This window comes from Apium graveolens, chromosome 9, assembly GCF_009905375.1.
Source record: "Apium graveolens cultivar Ventura chromosome 9, ASM990537v1, whole genome shotgun sequence".
Lineage (NCBI taxonomy): Eukaryota > Viridiplantae > Streptophyta > Magnoliopsida > Apiales > Apiaceae > Apium > Apium graveolens.
The window spans coordinates 4119748-4146318 of NC_133655.1; the positions used below are offsets into that span (position 1 = coordinate 4119748).

General features: G+C 35.2%; 4 protein-coding genes across 5 annotated transcripts; all 4 read left to right on the forward strand.

Moving 5' to 3' along the window:
- The first annotated feature begins 452 nt into the window (after window positions 1-452).
- LOC141687319 (putative receptor-like serine/threonine-protein kinase At4g34500) lies at window positions 453-4725 on the forward strand. Its single transcript, XM_074492554.1, has 7 exons — window positions 453-1011; window positions 2449-2553; window positions 2645-2767; window positions 3004-3174; window positions 3275-3404; window positions 3500-3709; window positions 3989-4725. Exons 1-7 carry the CDS (start codon window positions 473-475, stop codon window positions 4046-4048), a joined length of 1338 nt encoding a protein of 445 aa, XP_074348655.1. The 5' UTR covers window positions 453-472; the 3' UTR covers window positions 4049-4725.
- Window positions 4726-6775: 2050 nt separating this feature from the next.
- LOC141684115 (cyclase-associated protein 1-like) lies at window positions 6776-12338 on the forward strand. Its single transcript, XM_074488954.1, has 10 exons — window positions 6776-7235; window positions 8625-8793; window positions 8878-8942; window positions 9379-9688; window positions 9777-9927; window positions 10012-10121; window positions 10227-10282; window positions 10362-10418; window positions 10626-10769; window positions 11909-12338. The coding sequence occupies exons 1-10, from the start codon at window positions 6966-6968 to the stop codon at window positions 11993-11995; spliced, it is 1419 nt and encodes a 472-aa protein (XP_074345055.1). The 5' UTR covers window positions 6776-6965; the 3' UTR covers window positions 11996-12338.
- A 2632-nt stretch (window positions 12339-14970) lies between these two features.
- LOC141683775 (uncharacterized) lies at window positions 14971-15975 on the forward strand. Its single transcript, XM_074488535.1, has one exon. The coding sequence runs from the start codon at window positions 14971-14973 to the stop codon at window positions 15973-15975; it is 1005 nt and encodes a 334-aa protein (XP_074344636.1).
- Window positions 15976-20063: 4088 nt separating this feature from the next.
- On the forward strand, window positions 20064-24423 carry LOC141686645 (guanine nucleotide-binding protein subunit beta-1). Of its 2 annotated transcripts, XR_012560760.1 has the most exons (7): window positions 20064-20360; window positions 20519-20613; window positions 21218-21642; window positions 22453-22810; window positions 23051-23164; window positions 24049-24158; window positions 24261-24423. XR_012560760.1 is itself a non-coding variant. In XM_074491686.1 (6 exons), the coding sequence occupies exons 1-6, from the start codon at window positions 20255-20257 to the stop codon at window positions 24082-24084; spliced, it is 1134 nt and encodes a 377-aa protein (XP_074347787.1). In that variant the 5' UTR covers window positions 20064-20254; the 3' UTR covers window positions 24085-24254. The 2 variants fall into 2 exon arrangements, 1 of the variants encoding a protein (XP_074347787.1); XM_074491686.1 differs by lacking the exon at window positions 24261-24423 and having other exon boundaries at window positions 24049-24254.
- Window positions 24424-26571: the final 2148 nt, after the last annotated feature.

Genomic DNA, 26571 nt, shown 5'->3' on the forward strand with positions numbered 1-26571 from the left:
GTATAAATATATTTTTTACAAACAAATAATTTTTTTTAACTTAATAAATCACTTAAGTACATCACAACTCATGTAAACCATTAACCTATCATGTCACAACATAAATTCCTTTATCAAATAATAATACTTTTCAATCTTTTGTAAATACTATTAATGACGGGTACAACAGTAATATTCCCTCTATTCCATTTTACTTATCATATTTTCTTTTATAGAAATCAAATTAATTATTTTTTGACCAAGATTAAACATTACTCATATATTATTTTGGAAAACTAAAAATTATATATTAAAATAGATTAAATCTACTTTCCGGTAATATAATTTTTTTTTATTTATTTATAAAATATTATTAAATTTCGGTCAAATTTATTTTAGTGAATTTGCCCGGTTCAAATGTGACAATTAAAATGGGTACATAACACTACACATACGTTTGACTCTTGTTTCAGTTGAGACATATCTCACTTGCATGCACTCTCACAACTCACAAGCTCTCCCACTCACACCGGAAAAAATGGCGGTCACCGGAAACACCTCCGGCGACAAGACCTCATCAAGATTCTCACTCAACTCAACAACACCAATCTTAAACCTCAAACTCTACGCCATAATTCTCCTCACACTCGCTCTTCTCCTCACCATCTTCATCATTTTCTTCCTCTGCATGAAATCAAAACGCCGCCGTATTCGCATAACCAACATCTCAACCTCCTCACCTGTAAAACAACAAGTCATTGAAATCAAGCAAAACCATAATGAGGAAGTTGAGAAAGTGGTTTGTGTTGAGGGTAAAAAAGAAAGTTACAGCAGTAATAAAAGTGATCAGGGGGGTAATTTTGAAGGGATTGATGTAGGGTGGGGAAGGTGGTATAGTTTGAAAGAGCTTGAAATGGCTACTAATGGATTTGCATCGGGGAATGTGATCGGAGAAGGTGGCTATGGGATTGTTTATCGAGGTGTTTTGCTTGATGGCTCTGTTGTTGCTGTTAAAAATCTCCTCAATAACAAGTGAGTTTTTCATTTTTTTACGGTTTTACTTAAGATTCGTGTTTACGATAAGTTACGAGAATATTGAGGGTAGCAGAGAGTCGAAATTGAGACTTTTGCTATGTTTACAGTAACAAGTGAGTTCTTTTCATTCTTTTTATTTTGTTAATTTAGATTCGTGTTCATGATAAATTACGAGAATATTGAGATTTCAGAGTAACGAGAAATCGAAATTGAGAATATCTGCATTGTTAAGTTACCGATTTTCCTAAAATCTTAACAAGTGTCTCAGTACTACGTTTTATAAATGCTGTTTGAATGTGTCTGCAACTGTGCTTTCTATGCTCTTGTGAAGCTTCTTAGATCTGGATTTATGTTATTTGTGCGCGTGGTTTGGTTTGTTTTCTTTAACATTTGAGATGAGATTGAAAAAAGAATGAACAATGTTTGATTTTTTGGGCATGTAGAACATATTTCTATATCATTTGTGTGTTGAATTTGGGCACTACTTTGATTGTTACTGTCTTCTTTTGTGTATGTGAGTTTAAAATTTAAAAATGCAAACTGTTCTTTATTTTCTTATGTCACTAATTACTATTAATTGGGCTATTGAATGTGTGATTTGTAGTACTTTAACTGATGAATAGCACTAAAATGATTGCTGATTTGTAGTCATTTTGGAGGCTAAAAGGGTTTGCATTAATCGTTGGAACATTTCCTTATATTTATCGTATTATGAGAACCAATTTGATACCCCTGGCATTTTCCATGTTAGTATGATTCGTAATTTTGCGTTTGAACAGGTCTGCAATACTGTTTTTGTTGGTTCTATGAAAGCTAATTAGATCTCGATTATGTTGTTTGTGCCGGTGATTTTATCTTCTTTAACTTTCCATCAGAGAAGGGGAGATAAAATGAGCAGCCTATTACTTTCTTCTTTATCCATGTGTTTGTTCAATTTTTCGAAATGCAGGTTGTTCTTTACTTTATGTTAATTCACATTATCTTCTACATGCTTTTGTGCTTCCTCTTATGCTCAACATGATCTCATATTAGCTTTTCCTCAGGTCATGCACTTTTACTTTCTTGACTTGCATTGTTATATCTCTCTCATCTTTGGCATGTTAAATCTTTGGCATGTTAAAACTCTGGACCTTTATTCTATATGGTGAATTGGCATAAGAACCAAGAAAGACAAAAATCTCGAGAGTGATTAATTTATTTCTTGAGACAATCATGTCGATCTAAATACAAAATTGAATTTGATAAACTGATGTTAAAATGCGTAGAGACCACGCTTTGAATGTTAAACAGACTCGTTGTACCTTTGCACTGTATGAGTATTAATTTAGCAAAGTTGCATTAAAATCATGTTCTTTTTCTTATCTATGTTTTACATCGGAGTGTTAATGCTTGAAGTGTTACGGTTAGTGGCTTCATTTAGATTTTTGTTGGTAGGGGCCAGGCAGAGAGGGAGTTCAAGGTGGAAGTTGAAGCAATTGGAAAAGTTAGACACAAGAACCTTGTGGGTCTTATCGGATATTGTGCTGAAGGTGCTCAGAGGTACTTTTCCCTTCAATATCGGAATCATTTTATTGTTTAATCAACTGCATTTGTAGTTTCTAAATCAACTAAACACGGATTCTCCTTCCAGACTGCTTGTTTATGAGTTCGTCAATAATGGCAATCTGGAGCAGTGGCTACACGGTGATATAGGCCCTATCAGTCCTTTAAGCTGGGAGATCAGAATTAAAATAGCTATCGGAACTGCTAAAGGGTGCGGATTTTATGGTTACTTTCTTAAAAATATATTTCTGTATTGCTGCACTATTTTAAAACCTCGAAGATGTAGTATTTTGATTTCAAAACGGCCTTTTGTGCTATCTTTTGGGTAATCCATTGGCATATCTTTGTGGCTAACGTGTAAACATTGGATTTTGGACATGAGTTGTGGGAGTTTTAGACTATAAAACTAATTCTTCCTTAATGAATTATTCCTTAATTTGATTGCAGTCTGGCCTATTTGCACGAAGGACTAGAACCTAAAGTTGTGCATCGTGATGTAAAGTCCAGCAACATTCTTCTGGATAGAAATTGGAATGCGAAAGTATCAGACTTTGGACTTGCCAAATTGTTAGGTTCTGAGAAAAGCTACGTGACTACACGAGTGATGGGCACATTTGGGTTTGTTCCAAATTTGACATCTTGTTATATATTTTCATTGAGGTTGTTCAAGGAAGAAGTCTTTTTTTATTTGAGTTTCAATTATTGCATTGTGTTGCAGATATGTCTCCCCTGATTATGCAAGTACGGGTATGCTTAATGAAGCGAGTGATGTGTATAGTTTTGGAGTTCTGCTAATGGAAATAATTACAGGAAGGAGCCCTGTTGATTATTCTAGAGCACCTGGAGAGGTAAAAAAAATCTTTTCTACTTCGTTCTCTCCCCCTTTTAAGTTTTGATTGCCCAATCTATCTCTTCAATTCATCTATTTTTTGCTTAATTTCAGATGAACTTGGTTGACTGGTTTAAAGGAATGGTAGCAAGTCGTCGTGGAGAGGAGTTAGTGGATAGTCTTATTGAAGTACAGCCTCCTCCCAGATCTTTAAAGCGCGCATTGCTGGTTTGTCTCCGCTGTATAGATTTGGATCCTCATAAACGTCCAAAGATGGGGCAGATCGTTCATATGCTAGAGGCAGATGAATATCCTTTCCGTAGTGTAAGCCCCACTTCTCATTGCTTTGATTAATATAGTTTCTAAACGCATGTTGTACATAAGAATCTCCCAAGGCCATAGATAATTGTATCTGAGGCAATCCCAGTAAAAATGCAACCAAATTGCTTAGTTTGATGACGAAAGATTATTTGTTATATGGAAAACTTCAGTTTCGGTTTCTGGTGAATATACTTTTCTTATGAACATTGATAAATTGCCGCGATCATAAGCATGTCTTATTTATTATAAACTCCTCTGACAGATTTTCTTTTGTATCCACAGGAACATCGTTCAACTAGAGAGTCAGCTCCACTCAATTCACGCACCACTGATGCAGTATAAGATTCACCACTGATGCAGTATAAGATTCATCAAACTCCAAGTAATAATTATAAGGTTATGAACAGATGTCAGAATGGCGATGAAGATACTAGTGTAAGCAAGGTAAACAAGTTTTTGTAGTGTACATAATTCGGCTCATCCATATTTCAATCCAATTAAACAGTAGAATATAAAACATTCCCGCTCAACATACATAGTTTGATGAACGCGTTCATCTAATGGCGCCTTGTAAATACTTGTTACAACTATACTCCGTCTTTGATGTTATCTGGATCACTGTGAATGTAATGAAATTTAGACCTTAACTAGTTACTGGTGCTTACATCGAGTATTATTTGTGCTCAAGTGGTATGGTCTTCTTTCTTTCGGTTGATAATTAAAACATGTATTCGAGTTCACCTTGAGGACGAAGATACTGATAAAACAAGGAAAAAAGGATCGAAATGATTCCGTTAGAGAGTCTAGGTACTAGGCATGCTCTGTTGCAGCAACTTGCAACTTATTCCACTTCTGCAGCCTGCAGCAACAATCACTTTGTTGTATAAGGGCTCCCTGACAAACCGTTGCCAAGGACCCTCCCCCTTCATTCATAGTGTACAATTCTTTTCTTTGCGCGATCTGTTCATAATTATAGCAGGATTGTGCTTGTGCACCTCTTCTGTATCAGTATGACCCATGTATGTTGATGGCTTGATGTCAGATTGCCAGTGCATTCAATCTGTCACCTCTAGCATGGCTGCGCTTGACTTTTAAATTTATTTCATACATAATAAAAGTAGAACTTTTTTTTTTTGCTAATTGGTTACACACTTGCTAGACAAATTGCTAGACAAACTCCTGACCTACCGCAAGGAGTACAAGAGCTCAAGCAGATTACCATCGCTTTGTTCGTAGTAAAACTTAATGCTTAGATAAAAAACTAAAAGAATATTAGTGATAGCCTATAATAATATAGGCCCAACAACAAAGTTCAGGGTCCAATTACAAGAGCTGAGAGAGTATTTAACTTTAACCTTGAATGGCCCGGTACACGTGGCAACATCACCATCGTCCAGGCACCCGGGATCCAGAACGTTTTTACGGTCCGGATCTGGCCGGATCTGATAGTACTCTGACGCATCCTAGACGTCCAGATGCCGGCAAACCTACGGTCCAGATTAAAAGATACAAACCCCGAAACCCTAGTAGGAGGCCTATAAAAGGTAGAACAGAAGGAAGGTTACTCTCACCTATACTTGCATACACACACGTAGACAACATAAATATACTCGCATAATTTCCGTTTTACCCCTCTTTTCCTTAAAACTCTTTCTCATCCTCACGCCGGAGGTGCCGCGAGGACGCCACCCCCTCCGGTTCTGTTTTGTAGGTTCCCACCCTACAGTTACACCGCATGTCGCCGCCGTTTCCGTCCAAAAGGAGTTTGAGTCCGGGCCCGACAAGGAGAAGGCCCGGGTGATTTGGGATTATCAATTAGTACAGGAAGTTGGTGACCTCCATGCTGGACCTCACAAGTCACCGGCAAAATTAAAGAGTATTTTGTATGATGGGCCTGTTTAGTACAGTGAGTTGGTGACTATATGCTGGGCCTGCAGCTACCAACAGTAAAGTGTATTCTATTCTATATGATGGGCCTGGCCTAAGACAGTTGAATGGCAATGCCACACTGCCAAAAATATTCAAAGAAATTTTCTAACATCGCACTGGTGCAGACTGCAAAGTTTAATCGACGATTTTCTTGTTAAAATAAGTGTCGAGTCCCCGTTCCCCAATTTATGATATTCAGTGAGAAAGAGGTAGTCTTTACTCTTTCTAAATTAAATTAAAATTTATATGTAAAACTAATTTTCAGTCCGCACAGTTGCAAAATGCAAATGAACATTTGTGTTTAATTGTATTATCCACACAAAATTGAGCTCTCTGATTCAGCCAAGTATAGATGGACATGATGAATTTTGAATAATTCTGGTTAACATAATTTTATTCAAAACAATTTAGAGCTCAATTTCATCTATGTATGATATTTTTGCCTGTCGGGGTGAAAAACCAAAATAGCCACCAGGGGAGATTTGCCCAAAATAGTCACCGGGAAAACCTCCCAAAATAGACGCTAAATACGCATTACCGGCGCATTCTATTTTTTAAAAAAACTACAAAGAATACGCACGTGGCATTGCGTATTCACTCAGAGAATACGCACGCATGTCATTTTTTTTAGTTTTTTTAAAAAATAGAATACGCATTTGTAACATGCGTATTAGGGGTATTTTGAGCAATTTTCCCGCCAGTGGGTATTTTGGGCACTTGAAGCTGGAAATTGATGTATTTTGAGCATTCTTTCTTTAGTTTTCGGCATCGAAATTATCCCATATAAAATTATTGACTAAAATAATAATAACAAAATCCAAATATCATGCTGCAGATAAATTTTCAATCTTTTTTAAATGTTAAAAAGTCATAATATTTCACATTATTGACATAGTAAAAGAAATCAAAAAGTAATATTTCATAAATCTAATAATTTGAGAAATTAATATTGTCCTAATATTTCATATATCTTAAATAAAAAACTTTATCCCCTCCTATAACCTATTTACTCCGAAATTATATTTCGATACTGTTCATAAACGAAAACGAAAACGAAAACGAAAACGTACATAAAAAGGAAAAAAAAAGTGTCAAAAATTGTCGTTGGACTGATATATAGAATAGACTGGAAATAATAATAATTTATCCGACAAAACGCTCAAAAAGCGGTTTTTATGTTATGCGGGTGATACCTTTCGGTGTATACAAACCAAGCACCAGCGCATCTCTCCATTTCATGTTACAAAGCTTATATCTATACATTTACACACCAGATCTACTGTTTTTCTAGAGAGAGAGAGATTTTAGAGAGAGAAGCACTGTGTTCGATATGATGGACGAGAAGCTGGTACAGAGATTGGAGTCGGCGGTGGCGCGGCTGGAGTTGCTCGCCGGTGGTTCTGGCGGAGGAGGCGGAGATGCGGCGGCGGAGGCGGTTGATCCGTCGGTGATTGCGTTTGAGGAGTTTATGGAGCAGTATGTAGGTAGGGTTATGAGTGGTGCTAAGAAGATTGGAGGACAAGTTGAGGATGTTACGAAGGTTCTAGAACAAGCTTTTTGTGTTCAGAAGGAGCTTTTGGTGAAAATTAAGCAATCTCAGGTTATTTTGTTTTTGTTTTTGTATGTGTTTGTTTGTTTGTTTGTTTGATTCGAGTTGAATTAAGTTATGAATAGAAGTATTTGTGTTGGAATTTTAATTTATAAGGAGTTTGTAGAGTACGGCTGGGTTAGTTATAGTGTTTGTAAGTTAAATGACTTGCGGAGAGAGAGATTGAGAGATTGTTGATATGCTATGGTTATTTGTAATGTTTGTAGAGATAGAGAGAGGTTGTTGATATGATATTGTAATTTGTAATGTTTGAAAATGAAATGACTAATGTTGAGGGAGAGATTATTAAATGATATAGTTATTCCTAATGTTTGCAAATTTCACTTAGAGAGAGGGGGGATAGAGAGATTGTTGATATAATATGGTTATTTCTAATGTTTGCAAGTGAAATGACTTTTTAAGAGAGAGAGAGAGAAGGGGGGAGAGATTGTTGATATGATATAGTTATTTCTAATGTTTGCAAGTGAAATGACCTGTGAAGAGAGAGAGAGAGAGAGAGAGAGAGATTGCTGATATGATATGGTTATTTGTAATGTTTGCAAGTGAAATGACTCATGTGGATAGATAGATAGATAGATAGATAGAGAGATTGTATATAATATGTTATGATTATTTGTATATAATCTTTGTTGTAGGAAATTTTATTGGATCATAGTCCACATTTTTAGGGAAGTTTAATATTTATTTTAATCATTTTAAAGGAAGATGAATATTTTTTCTATAAAATTGAAATCAAACCGACCTATCCCACTCGGAAAAAGGGTCTCCCTTTGTGAAGGGTTCTGAAGGGTGAAATGCATAGAAACATTTAATCTCCTTTACATTTGCCACCGGAAATATCATTTCCGTGAAGTATAATAAAACTTCTATATCTTTTCGAATATTTATGAATGTTTTTAAAGCTAACGTTTATTCAAACAACCAAAAGGCGTTAATATGCAAAAGATGGTATGGATAATCAATCTGTTTTTGTAGTATTATATTACTAGAGTTAAAATATATGGGAGTTTGTCGTTTATTTATGTTAATCTGTTACCATCTTTATCAAGGTTAAAATTAATGAGTATGTTTACGTCTGCGACCAAAGAGATTGTTTTTGTGAAGTCTACAAAAAAAATACTTGGAATGTTTTGAAGGTTTATGATATTTTTAAAAAAGATAAAATTAAAATTAATGATAATCCATCCACTCAATTGTAGTAGGGAGAGTTGCCACCTAATGTGGTGAAAAGCAAAATTCTTAACGGTTTTTATTTAGGATGCTTATTCGATTTTGGCTGTATTAGAAACCCTTGTGATAAATGTGTTTAAATTTTTTTGGCTGCATGGCACATTTTTGGATGATGTTCACGTTTTTATATGATCATATTGCCTGGTGCAGAAACCTGACATGGCGGGATTGGTTGAATTCCTCAAACCATTAAATGAAGTGATAATAAAAGCAAATGCAATGACAGAAGGGAGGCGATCAGATTCCTTTAATCACTTGAAGAGTGTTGCTGACACTATATCGGCACTTGCATGGATAGCATACACAGGGAAAGATTGCGGTGAGAAAAGGACAATTATGTTCAGGCTGTAACTAATTTGTAATTTTCTCTTCCTTTTGCATTATGCTTCTCTCCTTTTTGTAGGCATGAGCATGCCTATTGCGCATGTGGAAGAAAGTTGGCAAATGGCCGAATTTTATAACAACAAGGTGCAGAATTTATGCCGAGGCTCATGATTTTCCACCTATTATTTGTTCCTGCCGATTAACTCTTTATATATTTGTGAAAATGGTTTTAGTAACAATTAAAAATGTCTGCTTCTTGAGAAAAAATGCTGTTCGTACATGATTAACAAATGATGAATTCGCATACTCATGTAATCATAGATTAGGAGAGATTCTTTTTAAGTCTACTCCAAATTAGAATCTCAATTAAATACAGCTTGTTGTTTTGGAAACAACAAGCAATCAGCGACCTTATTTTTTACCTTCCGCACTTCATCTTTTTGTGGAATTAACAAGCAAGTGATTTTTACTATAGTATATCTCCCAACTGTATGGTCATATATAGTTAATACTTAACAATGCTCATTTTACAAGTTAATCAGGTGGTTAATGCCAGTATTTCTGTATTGCATTGTTTAAGGTTCTTGTTGAGTACAGAAATAAAGACCCAAACCATGTGGAATGGGCGAAAGCTTTGAAGGAGCTCTATGTACCGGGTTTGAGGGATTATGTGAAGGCACACTATCCTTTAGGTCCTGTTTGGAGTGCCACAGGAAAGATAGTTGCTAGTGCTCCACCAAAAGCTCCTACATCTAAAGCTCCTGCTCCTCCGCCTCCTCCCCCAGCTTCTCTCTTCACTTCCGAAACTCCCCAGCCTTCTTCATCTCGACCAAAGGTGGGGATGTCAGCTGTTTTTCAAGAAATCAGTTCTGGGACGCCTGTTACTTCTGGTACTCCTCTTTCTGTTGTATTAATAGTTACTATTTGCTAGTACACTTTTTTTTTAATATTTTAAAAATCTAATTTTTTGCTTTTCAGGATTAAGGAAGGTAACAGATGATATGAAGACAAAGAACCGTGCAGATAGAGCTGGTGTTGTTGCTGCTAGTGAAAAAAGCAGCCGTGGAACTACGTCGTCGTCGTTCTCCAAAACTGCACCTCCAAAGTTAGAGCTCCAAATGGGTCGTAAGTGAGTACTGTATCAATGTTAGAATTTGGCTTGTAAATTATATGAAGGTTCATGGTGTGGTGATTCACGCTGCATAATTTGCAGGTGGGTTGTTGAGTACCAGATTGGTAAGAAGAATTTAGTAATTGATGACTGTGACGCAAAGCAAACCGTATATATATTTGGATGTAAAGACTCTGTTCTTCAGATACAAGGTCTAGTTATCTTATCACATGAAAAAATTCTGTTCTCAAATTGTCCGCTTAGTTGCTGTTTTAAGGTATCTTGATGAGCTTACCTTTACTGGTGACAAAATGCAGGAAAAGTAAACAACATAACCATAGACAAGTGCACTAAGATGGGGGTTGTATTCAAGGTCAGTGCAGTTTATCTCTGAAAATTTGTAGCTTTATTGTTAATATAAAGGCTCACTTTTTGTGACAATTTTGTAACAGGATGTAGTGGCTGCTTGTGAGATTGTTAACTGCAGTGGTGTTGAGGTGCAATGCCAGGTATCTCCTCTTGCTAGTGTTACTATTATTTGCTGCATGTGGAATGATGAATGTTGGTTGCCGAAATTTTGTATTGCATTGTAATGCAGACTTTTTCAATTGATATACGGTCACATGATGCTTTAAAAGTTCAAGTAGTCAGAGTATATTGGATTAGCCGCAGCATTATGTACTAAAACCTTTCTTCAATTGTTGGTCGAAATTTAGGGTTCAGCACCTACAATTTCAGTAGACAATACAGGAGGATGCCAATTATATCTGAGCAAAGATTCTTTGGGTGCTTCTATAACGACAGCCAAGTCAAGTGAGATTAATGTATTGGTTCCTGGTGTTGACGCTGGAGATGACTGGGTATTTTTTCTTGTCCTTTTTTGTCTTTCTATTATTAATCATGTTACAGTATTGGCATCTTAGCCAAGTATCTCCTCGACAAAGAGAATGCTATGACAAACATTTAGTGATGGGCTTAAGAGCCACAATGAGGAATATATAAAATATGTTGTGTAAGGTTACAAGGGTCTCAACTCTCAGTTAAGGTTCCTGTTAACATATTTTATATCTTTTCAGTTATTATTTTAAAATTGTTCAAATTACTTGGTATTACGAAGTACAAAACACGAGTGAAATCTAGTAAAAGTGTAAAACAGTGAGATGCTTTCGTACTAATGATCTAGTTGTAAGCTGTATAAGAAAGAGTGTTATTTTTAGTGTTTCATGACTGTAAATGTTATTAAAAGTAGATTTTTGGTCGAGCCTGTCTTGATCTCTGGCAGTAGGGTCTTTGCATTCATGCTTTTGTTGTTGACAAAGGGAAAGGTCCCAGTTGCTAAAACCAAAATATTTAGATGTTGGTTAAGAATGTCTGGGACTCTGGGGTTGATTGCATATCTTCCTATTTCATTCTTGTATTATGAAAATCACAATCGCTAATTCTGAAATCAGATGCCTAATCGTACTATTATACGCCCAAGACCCTTTGTTTTGTAATAAAGCAACCTCGACTTGCAGAGAGGATCTAAAAAAATATTGTTAGCTAAGGGAAACTTTGATAGGTAGTTTGTGAACCAGAAAGTTTGATAAAACGAATTATGGAATTTGAAACACTGGTTCGAGTTGGTAGAACATCAGGACACTGAAATTATTTCAAAATAGAAAACTTGACTGTTTGAGATGGGCACTAGTAAGTAGTAATGGGAGGCAAAAGCTAACCACTTGGCAGGTCTTTTCTTTTCTTTCTTCATTAATAGTACAGTGCTGAATTGCTACCAACATTGCTCCATTCCTGCAAAATGGCCCCGAGAAAGCACATCTGCAAGCTTTATTATAGTGGTTAATAGTTCTCCAGACGCCTCCTATGCCTATATGGCAATATTCCTGCTTTAAATTTGAGTTCACCATGTATCTTATTTCCTTTAGGCGAAATCTGGTTGTTGCTCTTCGACAATTACTTGTGAAATTTGTTTGGTATTTAAACCGTGCATTTGTTACAGGGGGAGCATGCTTTACCGCAGCAGTTTGTCCATGCATATAAGGATGGCCAGTTTGTAACGACTCCTGTATCGCACTCTGGCGGTTAATGTGGGTGGCCTTTTCCATCTTCCATCTTCCATTTTTATTCTTTCATTTTTTCCTTTCCCCTTTGGATTTGCTTGAAATGGTCGAATATGGTTTTCCTGTCGCCTATTTACCCCCCTTGTCATGTTGAATGAATAACGATTGTGTTGATTTGATTGTCATGTTTTACAAAATTGTTATAAGAATCTACATGATGTTAGCATAGATTGTCTTTGGAATGTGGTCGGAAGTTTGGGTTGAATCAGTTACGGTTTGTTGCGATGATCGTGATCAGAAATTTTGGAGTTGATTCCTTTTCGGACGAACACTTGCATATATTGAAATTTGCACCTATTGCTACCTGTTTATGTTGAATTACTATTATGATATGTTTGTTTGATATAAAATAAGGAAGCATCCATTAGAATAATCATCGAAGTTTTATATATCCTTTTGACTCCTGCTGTCGTCTCCGGCGGCTTTGATAAACTATTGCGATCATTATCTGACTACTAATGTTGAACTGTTGATAGCTTGATATTATAAGACATTATCACCAAGTTTTCTTGCCATATGTATGAAAATAGTGTGAATGCTTTTCGATTTATCACCAATTCTGAATATAAATATTTTATAATTCATAAATCTTATTTGCTAAATTCTTAAGAGGTAGATGCTCGTAATAAACATTGATAATTTATTCTATCATTGACATTGTCGTTCAAAATTTCTACTCCCACCGTCCTTTTTAATTTTTTACATTTTCCTTTTAGAGATATCCTATTCATTTCTTTACATTTTAAAACTTATCAAAAATAGTCAATACGTCCTACCATTTTCCTATTTTTCTTCTCTTTTCACACTACTTTTACCCCACTATCTCCCTTTATACATTAAAAATTAATAGGCCCCACCACTTCACACACTTTTCTTTCTCTTTTTCACCACTTTATACATATTTTTTATAAATTCCGTATCCAATCCTTTTGATAAGAAATCAAAACGACGCATGGAGTACTTGTTATTCTTTTTTTTTGACAAATGCAGAAAACTTTCATTAACTTCAATATAATACAGTCGGGACAAACCCCCAACTGTCGATACAACCAGGTGGTAAAACAAATATCATACTAAAAACAATTAGATGATTTGTTTCCTGATCGTTTAACACATAGAATTTAAAAATTCTTGAAATTAAAAACGAAATAAAAGACATCCCGAGCAATCCAAATTGTGCCAACATCTCTGAAAATAGCAACATCGCAATTGACCATATCACATAAAAACCATTGTTAGCCCAATGTTCAAAAACACCAATCACTGAGATTGGAAAAACGACACCACAGCTATCTACTTGCCGGACACCGGCTATAGACATGCCGAAAACACCCCAGCTATCTACATGTCGGATACCAGCTATAGACATGCCGAAAGTGTAGACACGTGAAAGATGAACAATCTTTGGTTGTGAAAGGTGAGCTCTTGCAATAATTAACACCGCTCCAGATTCGACGCAGGCTTTGCAGACCACCAAGAATATCAATAAACTCGTTCTCAACCGATTCAATACGAAATAAACCCAATTATAATTAAACAAAAACATAACAAAACACTCCAAAAGGAGAGACAAAACACACACTCCAAAAGGAGAGACACACAAACACCCAAAAAATTGGGTTTTATTGAAGGGAAATTAATAAGGACAAAAGAGAATGAAGGGTTGGGGCTTTCCACCGGAAAAAACCAGTGGAAGCCCCTTGATTTACTTGAAAATAAACAAACCCTAGGAGAGGAGAGAAGAGGAGGGTATATTCATCTCATTTAAAAAAACTAACTGATTATCTTTTCGAGTACTTGTTATTCTATTATCCTTTTACATATAAATTTGCAACCATTCGATAAACCAATGTCGTAAAGTTAATGAATATAATGGTTTTTTGTATCTTAGTTTTTACGTTTCAAATGAAAGTTTTTTGGAAAATATTTGATCTTAATAGTTATTTAGTTTTTGATAAAGTTAAAACTACTAGCAATTTCTGAAATTAGACTTATTTTATTTTTTCCGTATTAGTTATTGCAATAAATGGATAAAATATAAAATGATATTTAAAGTTCGAGAAAAAATGCTCCTAAATACTTATTTAGGGAACTTATAATTTTTAATGGCAGAGATATAATTTTTTTAAATAAATTATGTACTTATAATAATAATTCTCCTACATTTACATGTAATTTTTAATGGCAGAGATATAAACTTTTTTAAAAAATATTTAGTAATTGTTATAATATAGTGATTGCCATGCATGTGGTCAATGAATCAAATAGTAGGGCTATGATTTATAGGAGTAGAATTTGTGTATGCATTTAATGTTCTTGGCTTCTTGCAAATTCACATTGGCTATAAATAGCCACACTCGGTAATGAAGAAAGATGCACCCGAGCTTTCTTTCTATGCTCAGCTTCTTACCTCCTTCTGTTAAATTTAGTTGTTCTCCGGTTGTTCTTTTATAGCTAGGATATTACAACACGTTATCAGCACGAAGCCCTGCCGGAACTGAGAAGGTATAATTTTATTTAAATATACATATATATGAGTAGACGTGGTTACACCCTCTACTAATATTTTAACTACATATGGCCGAAGCACCGCCTATTTACGGTACCATATAATTTTGGGTAATACCGAAATATAGTGGGAACCTTGATTTATAAATTGCCTGCCTATCGGATAATAATTCTTTTGTGCCTAACTAACTTATGCAGGATTTTCCACTTAAATATATTATTGGTTGGAGATAACCTGTATACGCAGACGTCCGTATGGCGGGTGAAAATCCATTTGTCATTTTATATATAGATCTATTTATAATATCGATGATAATAATGATGTACACATTTATTATTGCTTACTTGTTAACGCACCAGATTCAGTAGGATTGTATGTAATATTTATATTGAAAATTTAAGTTAATAATTTTGGTGTTAAATTCAGATTAAAATGACAAATCTTACAAACTTGTCGTTCGTTGCATTGGACATTTCTGGGGAGAATTATCTATCGTGGGTACAAGATGTAAAGTTGCATTTGGGTTCAAAGAAATTAGGCAACACAATAAAGGCAGAAAACACATCCACAATTGAAGAAAATTTTACCTCTATTATTTTCCTTCGACACCACATGCATGAAGATCTAAAATCTGAGTACCTAGAAGTCGAGGATCCCTTTATTTTATGGGAAAATCTAAAGGATAGGTTCGATCATCAGAAACTAGTTTATCTACCTGCAGCTGAAAATGATTGGGCTAATCTAAGGGTTCAAGATTTTAAGAGTGTTCGGGCATATAGCTCAGCACTATTCAAAATAAGTTCTAGGCTCATTATGTGTGGTGAGATTGTTACTGAGAAAAGAAAGATCGACAAAACATTATCCACTTTTCATCCCAATAATATCAACTTAGCCGAGATGTACAGGGAGCGCAAGTTTACCAAGTTTGGGGATCTCCTTTCAACCCTCCTTGTTGCCGAGCAGAATCATGAATTGGTGATTAAGAATCATCAATCCCGTCCAACGGGATCTGCCCCTTTACCAGAAGTAAATAACACGACATTCCAGCAGAATGTACGTGGAAAAGGGCATAGAGGTGGACGAGGCCATGGTCGCTACCGTGGACGAGGCCGTGGTCGTGGGCATTTTCGTCCTTATTATAGCTTTGGTCACCAGAAGTGGCAACCTGAAACACAGAGCAAAAGAAAGGCACCACAAGGAGGGAAAACTAACAATTTATGTCACAAGTGTGGAATGGAAGGGCATTGGTCACGTAATTGTTATATCCCACAACATCTTGTTGATTTATATCAGTCATCTAAAAGATCAAAAGGGAAAATGGTGGAAACCAATTTCGCCAACAACTTAGATGATTCTCTTATAATATCAACCGGGGGAATAAGCGTTAATGGTCCTAATGAGACTAACGAAACTCCCATGTGGGAGGCTGAGGATTAGTTTTCATAAAATTATTAGTAACCGGAGGAATGAGCATTAATGGTCTGAATTACTATAGTTACTAGTGCGTACTGTGTGCTTTATTTTATCTATGTAATGTGTTATGTTCTTATCAAATAAATCATGTTTCTTAATTATATACAGAATGGATTCTGAAGATATATGCATTGCTGATTGTGGTACAACTCATACGATTCTACAAAATAAAAAATACTTTACCCATATAACCAAAACTGAAGCTCAAGTTGGAACGATTTCTGGCGTATCTAATATAATCGAAGGTTTTGGAAAAGCTAGTTTCGTCTTACCTAATTATACACACATACATATTCCAAATGCATTATTTTCTAGTAAGTCCACTAGAAATCTTCTTAGTTTTAAGGATATCAGATTTAACAATTTTCACATCGAAACCACTTCTGAGGCTGGTAAAGAATATCTCCTTATTACTTCTGCTAATTCTAGCAACAAGAAAATCTTAGAAAAGTTTCAGTCACTTTCCTCAGGATTATATATGATGAAAATCAGAACCATTGAGTCACACAATGTCATTGCTTCCAAACTCATAGATCCAAAATCATTTACCCTTTGGCATGAAAGATTAGGTCATCCTGGAGTCTCTATGATGCGTCGTATTATAGAGAATTCTACCGGACATCCTCTTAGAGATCTTAAAGTTCTTTCTAAAAATGACCTTCCATGTTCGGCATGTTCTTTAGGAAAATTGATTACTCGGCCATCTCCTACTAAAGTTAAGCTTGAAAGTCCAAGTTTTCTAGAAAGGATACAGGGTGACATATGTGGACCGATCCACCCATCATCTGGTCCATTTAGGTACTTCATGGTACTAATAGATGCCTCAACTAGATGGTCTCATGTTTGTCTTCTCTCAACTCGTAATGATGCTTTTGCAAAATTACTTGCCCAGATAATCAAGTTGCGAGCTCAATTCCCAGACCATTGTATTAAGTCAATTCGTTTAGATAATGCCGGTGAGTTCACATCTGCAACCTTTGTTGACTATTGCATGTCTGTAGGAATTTCAGTTGAGCACCCAGTTCCTCATGTACATACACAAAATGGGTTAGCCGAGTCCTTTATCAAAAGACTTCAACTTATTGCAAGACCGTTGTTATTGAAAGTCAAATTACCTACATCTATTTGGGGTCATGCAATACTTCATGCTGCTAATCTTATAAGGATTAGACCAACTGCCTATAATCAACATTCTCCACTATAGATGGTACTTGGTCAAATCCCTAATATTTCTCATTTCAAAATCTTCGGAAGTGCTATATATGTACCGATTGCTCCACCACAGAGATCGAAGATGGGAGCTCAAAGAAGAATAGGTATCTATGTTGGTTTTGATTCAACATCTATAATTAGATATCTTGAACCACTAACTGGAGACTTATTTACTGCACGATACACAGATTGTCATTTTGACGAATCTTTGTTTCCTCCCTTAGGGGGAGATAAACATGTGAATAAGGTTAATCCTGACATAACATGGAATGCATCGGGGTTACATTTTCTAGATCCACGTACCGGTAAATGCGAACTTGAAGTTAAAAGAATCATACATATGCAAAATATCGCAAACCAAATGCCTGACGCATTTAACGATTCTAGAAATGTAATTAAATCTCATATACCTGCAGTAAATACTCCAGCTAGAGTAGATATACCAATTCAAAAATCAAGTACAAATGAATTGGTTACAGATTCAAAGCCACGCCTGAAGCGTGGTAGACCGGTCAGTGCGAAAGATGTTGCACCAAGAAAAAGAAAGACAAAGAAAATTGCCCCTGAAGTGGCACATGCTCCAGAAGAAGCAAATACCCCCGAAGTGGTATTATCTCCTGAAGAGATTCCCGTCCCTGAAGATTCGGGATTAAACAATCATGAAATTTCAATAAATTATGTGCATGATATGAAATTATGGGATCGAAGTAAAGCCATAATCGATGATGTATTTGTGTATTCAGCGGCATTGGATGTCGACATAAATTCTGATCCTGAACCACAAAGTGTGGATGAATGCCGTCAAAGAAAAGACTGGCTAAAATGGAAAGACGCAATTCAAACAGAATTAAATTCATTGCGCAAAAGAGAAGTATTTGGACCTGTTGTCCAAACACCAATCGGTGTGAACCCTGTTGGGAATAAATGGGTATTCATAAGAAAAAGAAATGAAAAGAATGAAATTGTGAGATATAAAGCCCGACTTGTAGCACAAGGGTTTTCTCAAAGGCCTGGCATTGATTATCATGAGACATACTCGCCAGTAATGGATGGAATTACTTTTCGTTTTATATTAGGTATGGCATCTAAAGAAAAATTAGAAACACGTCTTATGGACGTTGTTACTGCATACCTATATGGATCACTTGATAGTGATATTTTTATGAAAATCCCAGAAGGATTAAAAATGGATGAGTTCAAGAAACCTCGTCATATATACTCCATTAAACTTCAACGATCATTGTATGGATTGAAACAATCTGGTCGTATGTGGTATAACAGACTTAGTCGTTATTTACAAAAGAATGAGTATATTAGTAATCAAATTTGTCCATGTGTTTTTATCAAAAAATCACAATTTGGTTTTGTGATTATTGCTGTATATGTGGATGATTTAAACCTTGTAGGAACAGCTACAGAGGTTGATGAAGCTGTCATATATCTAAAGACAGAGTTTGAAATGAAAGATCTTGGGAAGACAAAATATTGTCTTGGTATACAAGTCGAGCACTTGTCATCAGGAATTTTCCTCCACCAATCTACATATACAGAAAAGGTTTTGAGCAGATTTTACATGGATAAATCTCATCCGTTGACTACTCCAATGGTGGTTAGATCTTTAGAACCAGATAAAGATCCATTTCGACCACGAGAAGATGATGAAAAAGTTCTTGGTCCTGAAATCCCATATCTTGGAGCAATTGGTGCACTTATGTATCTTGCGAATAATACAAGGCCAGATATTGCTTTTGCTGTCAATTTATTGGCTAGATTTAGCTCTGCTCCGATGGCCAGACATTGGAATGGGATCAAGCATATATTTCGTTATCTTCGTGGAACCGTTGATTTTGGGTTATTCTTTCCAGAGAACTCGACATCTCAGTTGATTGGATATGCAGACGCTGGATATCTGTCAGATCCTCATTTTGGAAAATCACAAACTGGATATGTATTCACATATTGCGGTACAACCATTTCATGGAAATCCACGAAGCAAACTACAGTGGCAACCTCAACAAATCACTCAGAGCTAATTGCAATTCACGAAGCCAGTAGAGAATGTGTTTGGTTGCGATCTATTATCAAGAACATTCAAGAATCATGTGGATTGCCGGACATCACGAGAAGTCCTACTGTTATGTTTGAGGATAACACTGCATGCATTGATCAACTCAAAGAGGGATACATCAAAGGAGACAGGACGAAGCACATTTCACCAAAATTCTTCTATACTCATGAGCTTCAAAAGAATGGAGAAATTGATGTACAACAAATTCAATCATGTGACAACCTTGCAGATTTATTCACAAAATCATTACCAAATTCAACCTTTGCAAAGCTGCGACATAACATTGGAATGCGTCGACTCAAGAATATGCTGCAACAAAACTCCAGTGATTGATGTTTTTTTCTTCCAAGGGGAGATTGTACTCTTTTTCCTTCGTTAAAGTTTTTATCCCACTGGGTTTTTCTTTGACAAGGTTTTAACGAGACAATTGATGATCCACACTATCATGACAATCAAAGGGGAGTGTTATAATATAGTGATTGCCATGCATGTGGTCAATGAATCAAATAGTAGGGCTATGATTTATAGGAGTAGAATTTGTGTATGCATTTAATGTTCTCGGCTTCTTGCAAATTCACATTGGCTATAAATAGCCACACTCGGTAATGAAGAAAGATGCACCCGAGCTTTCTTTCTATGCTCAGCTTCTTACCTCCTTCTGTTAAATTTAGTAGCTCTCCGGTTGTTCTTTTATAGCTAGGATATTACAACAGTAATTATAATAATACTTCTCCTACATTTTTAAATGTCAACACACGTCACCGTCTCTCTCTCTCTAATCTCTGAACACTCTTTCCCAAAGTCATCTCTCTCTCTCTCTCTAATCTCTGAACACTCTTTCCCAAAGTCATCTCTCTCTCTCTCTCTCTCGTGTCTCTCCGATTATCAATTAAAGTCTCCAATAATCTTCGAAACACTCTCAACACACACACAAGTCCTAATAAAAATAAAAAAGTATAAGAAATGTCAGTAACGGAGCTGAAAGAACGACACTTAGCAGCTACACAAACCGTCAATTCACTCCGTCAACAATTAAACCAGAAGCGCTTACTCCTCCTCGACACTGATGGTCTCATCTCTCTCTCTCTCTCTCTCTCTCTCTCTCTCTCTCTCGCTCTCTCTCTCTCTCTCTCTCTCTCTCTCTCTCTCTCTTTCAGTTTAGTTAACAATTTAAATTGTTTTTGTTATTTGCGGTGCTTAATTAGATATCTACTTGTTCAATTTCAGTTGCAGGATATTCCAGGGCACAAAACAAGCTCCCTGTTACATTTACACCGACGGATCTAGTTTGTTGCAGGACTCTGCAAGGACACTCTGGCAAGGTTATTTTTATTCCTGCCTCGATTTCGATATATCTGTTCTTTAATTTTAGGCTGTTTATGTATGTTTTTGTACATGTAGTTTCGATTGCTAGTATAATTGAATCGTAAAGGTTATCTCCTATAGTTTGTAATTGTTGTGTTGTGTGTGATTTTATTAATTCGCGCTGATGCAGTTCTATTTTTGACGTTGAATTGAATAATTGTCGTGATGTTGTGTAATTTTTTCCTATCTAATAGTTAATTGCTATTAAAATGCTTTGCACACACGAGTGCATAGTAGGATGGAGTTTTTGAGTTAAATGGTTTGAGAGTAAGAGTGATCATTCATTCTCAAATCTGGTAGTATGATTGAATTCTAGTTTACGTTTATATGAGGGAATGTGTACGGAATGGAAATTATGTATATTTTCCGTACTGTATTTCAAAAAGTGTTCAATTTCCACCCGATTTTATACCTTTACAACAAAGTAGAACATTATTGATTAGGCTGTTTTTTTTATTTACTATTTTCAAGTAAATTTGGAATTCATACTTTTTTTCTCTAAAAAAGACAAGGTTTGAATTTGTGTAAGGAATAAGGTTTTATAAATGAATGATTATTCAGGTGTACTCATTAGACTGGACACCCGAAAAGAATCGTATCGTCAGTGCCTCTCAAGATGGGAGGTTGATAGTTTGGAATGCTCTCACCAGCCAGAAAACTCATGCCATTAAGTTGCCCTGTCCGTGGGTCATGACGTGTGCCTTCTCTCCTAGTGGGCAATCTGTTGCATGTGGTGGCCTTGATAGCATTTGCTCCATCTTTAACCTAAATTCTTCCATGGACAAGGATGGGAATGTGCCGGTATCAAGAATGCTAAGTGGTCATAAGGGATATGTATCTTCATGTCAGTATGTTCCAGATGAAGATACTCACCTAATAACAAGTTCAGGGGATCATACATGCATTTTATGGGACATTACCACAGGCCTGAGAACTTCAGTTTTTGGTGGTGAATTTCAATCTGGGCACACTGCTGATGTATTGAGGTGCGTTCCCTGTATTTCAACGTGCTAGCTAAAGCTTTCAACTCTGGTTTTTCAATTTGTTCATAACGACAGAGATAGTAGTAAAACCCTTTTTTTGCTTATAGTATCATATGTAATGAGTAGTATGGAAAGCAATTTCTGTTAGTTATTCATTCATTGAAATATTTTGAACTTGTCCATGTTAGGTATAATCTTATTATTTCCAAGAGGTTCTTTCAAATCTCAGTCGTATCCGGGCCAAATTTTGGCTCCAATGATGGCATTCCTATTACAGTCTATAATGTTATTCTCACTCCTCGCGTTTAAATTGTTAGTTTAATATTATCTTAGTAATAAACTAGGTGATCGTATCTTAGTTCCCTAGACCAGAAATGGCATATACCAAAGAGGTTTGCATGTGGCAAGTTCAAGGATCTTCATAGGTGTTAGTTCAATACTATTTTATCCTAGGTAATAATAATATATCACTGAACTTTATAGTGAGATAAAGTCAGATATTGACATTTGTAACAGTTTCATCCATTGCTCACTGTCCAATCTAGTTGAAGGTGCTGGCTTAGTTGAAATGAAATTTGCTCAAATAGCCAGTAGGTCTAACCTCTTTTTGGTAATAATGGTGATAGGCATTATACCAGGACTTCACCTCTTGTGTCATGTTACAAAAGTGTTAATTTTAGTCTATGCAGTCAGATGTCTATTCAAAATTAATAGCTCTTTTAGATGTATAGATGCATTTTGTAAAAGCATCGGGACTGTGTATGACACATCTTAAATCCTTTGACTTTCTTACTAATGTATTATGTTCCTCAGCGTTTCTATCAACGGGTCAAACTCAAGATTGTTCGTTTCTGGTTCTTGTGACGCAACTGCGCGCCTGTGGGATACTCGTGTTGCAAGTCGAGCAGTCCGTACATTTTATGGGCACGAGGGTGATGTTAGTTCTGTAAAGTATTTTCCAGATGGCAACAGGTTTGGAACCGGTTCAGAAGATGGAACTTGCAGATTATTTGACATTAGAACGGGTCATCAACTCCAAGTATATAATCAGCCAAATTCAGATTCCGATTTTGCACAAGTAACTTCAATTGCTTTCTCCGTATCAGGCCGACTTCTCTTTGCGGGTTACGCCAATGGCGATTGTTACGTATGGGATACTTTGTTGGCACAGGTATATAAGTAGATGAAGTCTAAGCAGAAAAGTTAATATTAAGAACATGGTAGCTGGATTGCAGTTGAAATATGTAAAATTAAAAACAAAATGCTGTGGATTGATAATTTGGAATCGCACCTTCTCACTGCTGTTTCCTTTTTTTTTTGTTGTAAATATTCGTGTGTGTCTATGTATGCCCAGTTTTTATGGTCTGATGATTGTGGTAGGCTGCTATCTTATTCAGTTTTTGTATGGTAGGTGGTTTTGAACTTAGGCTCTCTCCACAACTCGCACGAGGGCCGGATCAGCTGTTTGGGCTTGTCTGCTGATGGGAGCGCTTTATGCACCGGAAGTTGGGATTCGAACCTAAAGGTTAGTTAAAACTCATAGGGCTTCCTTGGCTAAAATATTAGAATTAGAAGTTTTTGTGCGTTTCCAAAGACTTGCTTGGCTTATATCTTACAAGTAGTTTTTTCTTTAGAATGAATTATTTCTATTTTGTTAGTTCAGTTGCATGTCAAAACGGATAATTTGTAACTTATAAATCATCAAAAGCAAAGCAATGGTACATACTTAAATTTGCATGTGAGGATAATACTGAGTTTTGTTAGATAAAGAGTACAAATTAAAAGAAGTCCGAAAAAATATGTACCTCACATCTAAGGCTGTAAATGACGCCTGTCACTCATGTGGTTCGGCATGAGCTCGATAAAAGTTTGGCCCGCTTCGGTTCTTCAAAAACTATCCAAGCAACACAATTTACTAACGTGCTGAGCTTGAGGACGTCAAAGCTCCACTCAAAAGCCTGCAAGCAAGCTTGTTTATAGGCTCGTGAACAATTTGTGAGCAGACTCGATTATTTAGGCTCATGCAACATTTTTTAAAAATTCTATGATAAATTCATGAATCAAATATTATAATATGAGTAGCGTCTGCACTTGAATTCTAAATTTCTACTATAGAACGAAACTATCAGTCAAAAATCAAAATTTCCTTGAAGCAAATAATGGTTGATTAAGACGGAAAAATAGTTTCAACAAATTTAAATATCATGTATAGAGGATGGATTCAATTTAGCTTGGTTTCCCCTTTGAAACATGCAGAAATCTTACATCGAGATAATTAGTTTCAGTTCTACCACATATAAATTGTACTCAGTAATGATTGCATATGCTACATTGTTGTTTTATTTAATATGTGATTATATGAAGAAATCGATCCTAATATGACATCCTACAACTCCTTTGCAATCACAGATTTGGGCATTTGGAGGGCATAGAAAAGTGACATGAGCATCAGCTATATTCGAGTCCCTCACTCTAAGCCAGTGTAGAAAGGGCTTCATTGTGCATTCCTTGTATTCCCGGTAAATGTAATTTGTAATTTTGGTTGAGAAAGCTATAGTAGACACTGTTTGCAATGCCAACAATTTATTTATGGAAATATAAAAAATATTTATTTTGATCAGAAATAAGCTCCCTAGCATAAGCTTGCAAGCTTACCATTGAACCCCGGCTTATACATATGATTGAATGAAAATGAAGCTAGTGCGGTAGCAGAAGTTTACAACTCACAGGTGCTCTTCAATTTTATTTAATTTATCGAGTACAAGATCATTGGCCCGTCGTTGTTTATCTAAGGAGTAAGCAACATATAACTGTAGATTCTGAAAGCATAAAATTATAAAACTGAGTGTTTAAGGCTTTATATTATGTTGTTCCATGTATTAAATTCGATTTTCGTTTACTTCAGATATTACTGTAACTTATAAGATATGTCCAAAAACTAAAGTATTTTTTAGCTTAATAAGAGAAAGAATACAATACAAGTATGATAATAACGTCAATGAATAGTATGATAATTAACAAAACTTTATTGTCATAGTTCTTTAATCATATCATACTATTCGTTGACGTTATTATCATACTTATATTATATTCTTTCTTTTATTATTTCTTGACGTTATTATCATATTTGTATTATGTTCCTTGACGTTATAATGTCCAAACAGAAAGTGTTTTTTCCAGAACTTCATTGCAAGTTTGATTTAATATATATGAGCATTAAAAGTAATTCTGGGTTATGAAATGAAACATGCACTTAGAAACTATATCATAATAACATAAAGTCATCCTAATTCTCTATATCTTTCTGTTGGTTCAGATTGCAGAACATTACTCCAAAACATATTAGCTACTTAAAAAGAACACATACAATAGTTAATATTAAAGAATCATTATACATATTAGCTATTGAATGTACTTGTATAAAAATTATGATATAGAAGTTTGCAGGATACAAATTATGATAAAAATTATATCCTTATATAGGGTTTTCAAGCTGATATTTTTCTAATCACAATCCAGAAATATTAATCTTTATCATAATCCGCTTTCAAATTCAAATATATTTAAACAAAAATATCTTAGTTTAAATTGGAATCCGAGTTCAACGGATAAAATCTTGATATTCGAATCCGTTTCTCAATCAGATTTTTTTAATATTAAATTTTAATTCAAAAAATTGTAAATAATTGGTATGTTTTTTTCCCAAACTGAGTTAAAAGTTAAGTTGAGGTTGATATTGAAGAATCAAACGTATGTTTAACCTGAAGTAACAACTTTCTTTGAAAGTTTAGAAATTGGCCAGTACCCAGTACTCATAACAAGCTGATTGGCAACACAGGTGTCAATACTGCCGTCCAATATTAGAGAAAAACATATTTTTTTTGATATCGGTCTAAAACCGATGTGAAATGTCACCCCAGACATCAGTTCTTTGGTATTCACGTCCATCCAATACTGCCGTCAAAAGTCAATTCAGACATCAGTTGCTTAAAAACACCAATGTCTAATATGTACATAGACATCGGTTTTAAACGATGTCTCTTTTATAAACATCAGCTATAAACTGATGTTTGGTTACTTTTAAAACTGATGTATTTGTGGGTGTAGAGAATAGGCTTTTTACATCGATTTTATAAAAGGTTTTTGATGTAAATAGGCATTTTAGACATTATATACGGTTATACAAACTAATGTCATTATATATTTACCTGATCTAAGAATATATATACCAAAAAATGCTAAAAACAAAAATTAACAAGTCTATCATACTTAAATAACTAAAACATTAATTATTATAACAAAACCAATATAAAAACATTAATTATCATTACCAAATCAATCCAAAAGATTTTACACCCTCTGTTTTTTATTATATGACGTTTGACTTTTGTGCACACACTTCTAAATACTTTGACCGCATAGTTAGAATAATATTTTTTAATTTTTTCTTTTTATGAATAAAAATATATAACTAAAACTTTAATTTAGAAAAAGAAAATTTTAAAAAATATTATTTTATCTATGCGTTTAAAGGACTTAGAATTGTGTGCAAGAAAGTCAAATGACGTATAAAAGAAAGTCAAACGACGCATAAAAGAAAACATGGGAAGTAGTATACAACAAGAAAAACAAAACATGACTTTTAAACTGCTACATTATCCGGCATATTGCAGTTAGTATATACCGAAGGAAGGCACCATCATTTACGCTTTCCTTGATCCATCACCATCTACATAACAACTAGATTTACTTCCATCAGTAACTGACCATTGGTGTACCAACAGCTATCCGGATATCAGTATAATCTCTATAAATTATGTCATCCTCATCGATCACAAAGTCTTTTGAATGTGAAATGCATATTTCTCGATCTGTAAAAGAAGATTAGTTGAACTTATAAGTAAACTTTGTATTGTAAAATTACAAGTGGTA

What these genes read in the sequence shown, in the direction of transcription:
- LOC141687319 (XM_074492554.1), top strand. Translation starts at nt 473, where the DNA reads ATGCACTCTCACAACTCACAAGCTCTCCCACTCACACCGGAAAAAATG. An exon ending in TGTGCTGAAGGTGCTCAGAG is followed by an intron (nt 2,554 to 2,644) that starts GTACTTTTCCCT and finishes TTCTCCTTCCAG; the next exon opens with ACTGCTTGTTTATGAGTTCG. An exon ending in ATTCTAGAGCACCTGGAGAG is followed by an intron (nt 3,405 to 3,499) that starts GTAAAAAAAATC and finishes GCTTAATTTCAG; the next exon opens with ATGAACTTGGTTGACTGGTT.
- LOC141684115 (XM_074488954.1), top strand. Translation starts at nt 6,966, where the DNA reads ATGATGGACGAGAAGCTGGTACAGAGATTGGAGTCGGCGGTGGCGCGG. An exon ending in CCGAATTTTATAACAACAAG is followed by an intron (nt 8,943 to 9,378) that starts GTGCAGAATTTA and finishes GCATTGTTTAAG; the next exon opens with GTTCTTGTTGAGTACAGAAA. An exon ending in GAGCTCCAAATGGGTCGTAA is followed by an intron (nt 9,928 to 10,011) that starts GTGAGTACTGTA and finishes CATAATTTGCAG; the next exon opens with GTGGGTTGTTGAGTACCAGA.
- LOC141683775 (XM_074488535.1), top strand. Translation starts at nt 14,971, where the DNA reads ATGACAAATCTTACAAACTTGTCGTTCGTTGCATTGGACATTTCTGGG.
- LOC141686645 (XM_074491686.1), top strand. Translation starts at nt 20,255, where the DNA reads ATGTCAGTAACGGAGCTGAAAGAACGACACTTAGCAGCTACACAAACC. An exon ending in TGCAAGGACACTCTGGCAAG is followed by an intron (nt 20,614 to 21,217) that starts GTTATTTTTATT and finishes ATGATTATTCAG; the next exon opens with GTGTACTCATTAGACTGGAC. An exon ending in GTTGGGATTCGAACCTAAAG is followed by an intron (nt 23,165 to 24,048) that starts GTTAGTTAAAAC and finishes TTGCAATCACAG; the next exon opens with ATTTGGGCATTTGGAGGGCA.